General features: G+C 50.8%; 1 protein-coding gene across 2 annotated transcripts; it reads right to left on the reverse strand.

The window, feature by feature from the left end:
• Nucleotides 1-222: 222 nt before the first annotated feature.
• Nucleotides 223-6,222, reverse strand: SIRT3 (sirtuin 3). 2 transcript variants are annotated; one of them, XM_010568043.1, is made up of 7 exons: nucleotides 6,117-6,222; nucleotides 4,916-5,113; nucleotides 4,049-4,281; nucleotides 3,787-3,887; nucleotides 3,411-3,572; nucleotides 2,772-2,981; nucleotides 223-1,012 (listed from the first exon to the last, which is right to left on the reverse strand). In XM_010568043.1, the coding sequence occupies exons 2-7, from the start codon at nucleotides 4,960-4,962 to the stop codon at nucleotides 992-994; spliced, it is 774 nt and encodes a 257-aa protein (XP_010566345.1). In that variant the 5' UTR covers nucleotides 4,963-5,113; nucleotides 6,117-6,222; the 3' UTR covers nucleotides 223-991. The 2 variants fall into 2 exon arrangements, with proteins under 2 accessions (XP_010566345.1, XP_010566346.1); XM_010568044.1 differs by lacking the exon at nucleotides 6,117-6,222 and adding an exon at nucleotides 5,797-5,808.
• Between the last annotated feature and the right edge of the window lie 30 nt (nucleotides 6,223-6,252).

The following is a 6,252-nucleotide window of genomic DNA, read 5'->3' on the forward strand; positions in this document are numbered from 1 at the left end:
GAAAGGAGTGGTGTTGGTGGTGGGGACAGAATGTGTTCAAACAATAGGGAAGGTGTGAAGTTTTCAGAAAAACCCTCAGGTGACATCAGCAAAAGAATTAGAACTCTTTTTATTGTTAAATAATTAACACTGCACTGATTCAAAACTCTTCCAGCAGCTTGAGCTGGCATTCTTGAACAGGAATGGGAGGCAGGCCCCCCCATGACAGCATTTCTCCCCTGATTAGCAGAGATTTCATCTGAAACATAAACACTACAAGTCTGCAGCAGCTGAAAGATCATGACTAAGAGAAGAGTATCTGAGGAGGAGCTGTGAAAGGAGTTGGTAGATGCTCAGTCTGGTGGGGGGAGCTGGAAGACTCACTCCAGACTGTCCTGCCTTAAGGCCTGACCTTCATGGCGTTTTCAACTCCTGCTCCTTGAAAACCAGGCCCTCTGAGGGTCTCTGAGGTTGGATGGCTCAAAAGAGGGAGACCCAGACGGCAAGCTGCATATGCATAGCTTGTCTGACATGCTGGTATGAGCCATGAGCTCCTGGCTGCTTACTGGTGAAGCTCTTGTGGCTGGATATCATCACATGGTGTGCTGATGGGGTGACAGCCGGAGCAGCGGAAGAGGAAGGTCTCTCTTAGTGGGTGCTGAAATAAGCTAAGACAGGAGGGAACAGTGTGCTCAGTGGCTACATCAACTGTTCTGAAGTCTCAGGTAGGAAAGCCTTCATGTGCAGAACCAATTTGCAGCTTGGCATGCGGGCTTCACTCCCTTCAGCTTCATGGGTGAGGGCCTCTCTGCTCTGTTTCCAGGCTGGCTGGATTGAGCCACCAGTATCCCCTCCTCCCAAGTGTGCCAGTTCTGTGTGGATTTGCTGCTGCAGAGCTGGATGGACTCTTCCACAGCTCCCTGCCATGATCTCTTTCTCTGCCCGTGCTGGGCATGACAACATCTCCTTTTCAAGGTGAACATTGCTCTTCAGCAGCAGGGCATCAGCTGTCCTATTTGTCTTTTGCAACCAGCTAAAAAGAGAAAGACCACACAGTGTTTGCTAGGGTGTTTCAAACCTTCCAGCTCCTGCTAGCTCAGCCAGCAATGCTTCCTAGCACCAAAATCCTAGAGCAAAGAGGAGTTTGTTTTTCCTGCTTTAACACATTTGCACCAGCTTTATCCATCAGTGATTTAGAGCAGCACAAGCATTAAACCAAGGGCTGTTTGATCTCATACAAATGCAAAATGGCTCAGAGTGAAAAATCAAAAACCTGACCAAAAGACTAGTAATTCCTGTTCACCCCTACCCTGTAACCTGATGAAAGTAAGAACAACCTGAATGTTAAAATTGGAATCCTGAAGCCAGATTTTCTCTTGGGTCAAAGAAGTCATGTACGGACAACTGGCTTCTTGCTATGGTGAGTTGGCAGAGCCCTACTGTAGACAACGGAACTGTGCTCATTTGCACAAGCGGAAGAGCTGGCCCAGCCCACAAGTTACAACTTCTGCTTAAATTAAAAAAAAAAACAAACCCCAAACCACAAAAACCCCAAACATTTAAAAAGTGTTTGATGCCAAATGTGGAAAAAAATCTTCCCAACAGGTCTAAAATAATGTAGCAACATTAGCACTAAACTCAAAAGTAATTAAGAACTTGTTCTCATACACTTTCTCACTTCTGAAGATCTCAGAAGATTACAGAAGAAGAATAGCACAGGGAAATAAATGATCAGTGAGGGGAAAAAAAGTGAAGTCTAGTTAACAATTTAACGGTGTCAGGTGGAACAAGTACCCTCACTCCTGCCTGTGGCTTGCTGTTTGTCGCATGTCTGGCCACTGCAGCACCTTGTTCGGCCTTGGACATAGCACAATTAGAGCCACCCTTTTGTTACTGCTATTACTTATTTCTCACAATGACCAGAAAAAAACACTAGAAATGAAACAAAAGCAATTAAGTGAATGTACAGAAAGAGGTAAGCTCTGCTATGGTGATGCTTAGCTCAGCTCCTTAGCCTGGTTCAGCAATTATTCTCCTTAATGTGCCATTAACAGCATCACAGGCTCAGGCTCAGCCAGGGAAAAAGCTGCATAAAAACCAAGGCATGAACAGCAGCTTTGGCACCCGGGAGCATGCTCCACTGTGTGCCTGTGTGCTCAGGGGAGTTTTCCAGTCTCCTCGCATGCATCTGAGGGAAGCATTGCCTGAAGAAGAGAATGCCTGTGTTTTGTGTTGCTTAAGTGCAAAGGTGAGTCCTTTGCTGACCTAAAAGATTGTACTGGATTAATTTGATACAGATGACACAGGATTTTCTGGTTGGCCACTTCCAGCTCCAGGAAACTGTACCTTCATCTATAGGGCTTTTTCAGTGTGTTTGGGAACAAATCAGATGAAATTAACAGAAAGCTTTTCACTAGTTGAGTGGGTCACTGCTTGAAGAAGCCCTAAAGTGTTCTCAGTCAACCCAAAGCCCAGCGTTTTCCATATTCTTCCTATTTCATCTGAGGCCAGCAGATCCGCATCCTCCCCTTCTGTGCCACTGAAACATTCAGCAACACAGCACTCTGCTCTGTGGTGCCTTCACCATGAAATAGCACTGAGGTTTGGTTTGTTTTTTTTAAAACCTCTTTGCCCTCTTCTGTTGTCCTTTTCTCTGAATACAGACTGCAAGCGTGGCAATGTCTGTGGTGCAAGCCTAACCCCAGCAAGCATGAACCTGCTCCCCCCGGAATAACCCCAGCACAAGGAACAAAGAGACAGGGAGGGAAACAGGGCTCTGAGCCCCTTCCCACCTTTTCTTTTTCCTTCTGAATTAGTGTTTGCATCTCTTCATTCCAGTCCAGCAGCTCCACCAGCTTCTTGACCCCACTGACCACGTCCCCCAGCTGGGCTACGTCATTGTAGCGTTGCTGCCAGGCAAAGGGTCCTACAAGATCTCGGTTGATCAGGACACGGGGAACGGAGCTGCGAACAGCTCCTGCCAGGCTGGCAAAGGGCTCCACCTAAAGGAAGGCAACCCGAAGGAGCAGAGAGAGACGGTCACCCCGCTGAGGGGCACTGTGGGCATGAATTCGCTGCTCACTAAGCTTGGAACTGCTGTGTTTAACGTTCTCCCACTGTGGGCTAAGCTACCCCAGCTTTGAACAGGTTATGGATGTCACCAGTTATCCGGTGGCCCTTCCTCAGGTAGCCGCAAAACTTGTCTCTTGCTCTCCAGGTGCCCACTTTTTATCAGGAGCACAGAAGATTTTCAGAGGGTCTCTCAGAGTGCATGCACCCTATTTCTTACCATGCCACCTCAAATTTTACCTTGATAACCCAGTTTCTTGCCTTCTCTTCTAAACCCTTTCTCTCCTCCAGAGTCTCCTCCGGCCCTCTTTTCCCTGTGCCTTTTTCCCCTTGTCAGTGGGGGGTTTCCCTTAGTCCCAGACCTCCAGGGATGTTCCAATGATGAAAAGCAGGTCTGCCATGGGGAAGTCTGTCACATGCAGGAAGAAGCGCTGTGGGAGCTCCTCGCCAAAGAACACAATGTCAGGCTTGATGACTCCAGTGCAGACGGGACAGTGAGGGACCTTGTCTGCCATGACGTCCCCCTGAAGCAAGAGCACCCAACACCACTTGTTACAGGGCAATGCATACCTGCACAAGGCACAGTCAGAACCACAACATATTCTCACAGCGACATCCAGCCCCAAGTGTGGTCCCCTCCAATAAAACCTCTTGGCCCTGAGGGCAAAATAACAGGCCCGCAACAGGTTCTCCTCCTTGTGTTAATTTATGTGTCAATGCTCAACTGTGACCACTCACCCTGAAGTCCTCTCCTGGGAACTTCCTTCGACAGACTGTACAAGTGGCAGTGGCAAAGGTGCCATGGGCTTCCACCAGTTTATCGGGAGGGATCCCAGCAACTGGAACACAGCGCGTGGAAGAGGACCATCTCAGTGTGAGGTGACTGAACCATAAACTCCACATTCACTGGGCATTTCCCCAGTCCTGCCTCCTATTCTGCTTCTCACCCTCATCTCTTCCTGGCATTCTGCTGCTGAGAAATGGGGAAGAAAAAACTCACCTCTCTCCAGCCCGTCAATGTTCTGGGTATAGAGGCGCAGGAGGAGCCCTTTGTCATGCAGGAGTCTCAGGAAATAGTGGGCGTAATTGGGTCTGTAGTTGCCAGGGTAGAGCTCCTTGGCCAAAGTGAAAAAGGGCTTAGGGTTGACAAAGAAATACATCAGTTCAAAGATTGCTTCTGGGTAAGGGATGTTGTACTGCTCAAGGTTACTGTAGAGGCCGCTCCCTGGGGACCTGCAAAGAGAGGAGAGGGGGGGCTGGCAGTTGAATGCAGGAAGAGATGTCACCCACCACAGAGCCAGACCAAGACGTGACAGAGCAGACAGCGAGGTCCTTGGGTTCTCTCTGGCTGCTTTGTGCTGTCCGTTGTGTGTCAAGAGAGCAGCTGAAACTACCTCTGCACAGAAGGAGAACCTGCCTCACATTCCTGTTCTGCTGCCACCCCACGTTCTCCCAGCTGTAGGGGTGTGCCTGTGGTTGGAGGAAGGGAAGGGCCACGCTGGTACGCTGTGAGGACCATGCTCTCTTCCGGCTGGAGTGTCTTGAGCCTGCACCACAGCCACATTGGCTCTTCTCTGGTGGCCAAGGTGGTGCAGTGAGGGCAGCCACAGAATCAAGTAACAGGCATGACTTAACCATCCTGAAGACTTGGGCCAAGGAATGACCCAGAGTCCAACAGGTGATGCCAGCCTGCCTTTGGCTGGAGAAGGAGGATCAGCAGGCACAGAAACTCCTGTGCCTAGTCTAACCTGGCACAGATAAACAAAATGGAGGGGTGAGAGGAGTAGCAGGCACCAGCACTATCTAAGCTGAAGATCTTGGCCGTCCCAGGACTGAAAAGGGACAAATGAAATGATGGAGGCATTACCTAAAATCCGGGATGCCACTGGGGGTGCTGATCCCAGCGCCAGCCATCACCACCACTCGACGACACTCCTTCTTCCGAATTAGCTCTGCCACATCCTGCAGGGTGAGCTTCTGCTTCCCACCATTGTCTCCCCATCCGCCCACTCCTAAAATGGCTCTGGCAGCAGCAGACAAAGAGAAGGGCCTGGTCCCTTGGATCCTGCTCGGAAGAGAGAAAGCACAACAGGTAGCGTACTGACAGTGACATCAGCTGAAAACTGCGCAGGGGGAGAAAACCACCCCAAGAATTTTGCAGAAAGCTCTTCAATTGGCAGGACTGTGTGCTAGTACTTAATGAGGAGAAAGCTTAACTGTTAGTCTAATCCATACCCCAGGAGCAGATGCTTTCCATTGCGCTTTCTTACGCAGATCTAAAAATACCAAACCACTGGTACCCCTAGGAGAGGGTTTGTTTTGGACAGGGGGTGGACATAGGGCTGTGCGAACAGCAGCACTGGGTGTCATTAGTCAATTTACACTGCTCGTGGCGTACGGAAAACTCTTTTCTGTGTCCCGAGTTTCAAGAAGGTTCTAACAGGGTGATGCGGTCACCCTGGGACAACGCTGCCCAGGTTAGCACTGACATTTTCATTTCTCTATTTCCCCCAAGGGCTCTGCCTTGAGAGAGTTCCACGTGTAAATGGCAAATGCCTGAAGGAATCATGGGTCAGTGCTATGCGCAGATGGGGCTGAGAACAGTCATTATCATCTCAAGGAACAGCTTCTCCCCAGACAATTAGTGCTTGCTGGTGCAGGACATTATGAGCAGTCCAGAGAAGGCGTGGGAATGCGAAGAGCCAAGAGAGAGCTGCTGGATCTTGGCAATCCGCAAACAGCGATTACCGAGCTGTGTTGACCGTGGCCTCGGTGCGGTGGACACTGTCTTCACAAGGACACAGCTCTGCCTTGTTGGACCAGGTTCCCGGGGAGCTAGACTGGCAATCTGGCAAACACTAGTGTTTCTCTGACAAATCTCTCTACCCTCGAGCTCCCAGGCCAGCTCTGGCTCACAGAGAAGGCAACCTGCCTGCCCATTTAGACAGGAGAGGTGTCGTCCTCCATGCCATGCCTCCATCCTAACGGTACCGCTTCCTCCCCTTCGGCGACGCAGAGCCCTGGGGGGCATCAGCCACCAGCACCGGCTGTGAGGCGACGGGCCCTACCTCCGCGCTCCGGAGCCGGCCGCCCCCTCGCTGTCCCCAGAGCGAAGGGAGAGCCGGGCCAGGCCCCCCGGGCCGCCGCCATCCCCGGGGCCGCGCTCCCACAGCCTCCTCCACGCTGCAAGAAAGCAGAGAGCTG

The sequence above is a fragment of the Haliaeetus leucocephalus genome, unplaced genomic scaffold (assembly GCF_000737465.1).
Source record: "Haliaeetus leucocephalus isolate CR32 unplaced genomic scaffold, Haliaeetus_leucocephalus-4.0 Scaffold236, whole genome shotgun sequence".
NCBI lineage: Eukaryota > Metazoa > Chordata > Aves > Accipitriformes > Accipitridae > Haliaeetus > Haliaeetus leucocephalus.

Excerpts from the sequence above, each read along its gene's own strand:
- SIRT3 (XM_010568043.1), bottom strand. The coding sequence starts at position 4,962 with ATGGCTGGCGCTGGGATCAGCACCCCCAGTGGCATCCCGGATTTTAG. Across the intron at positions 3,888-4,048 it reads CATTGACGGGCTGGAGAGAG|TTGCTGGGATCCCTCCCGAT; the intron begins GTGAGTTTTTTC and ends GCTGTGTTCCAG. Across the intron at positions 3,573-3,786 it reads TCCCAGGAGAGGACTTCAGG|GGGGACGTCATGGCAGACAA; the intron begins GTGAGTGGTCAC and ends CTCTTGCTTCAG.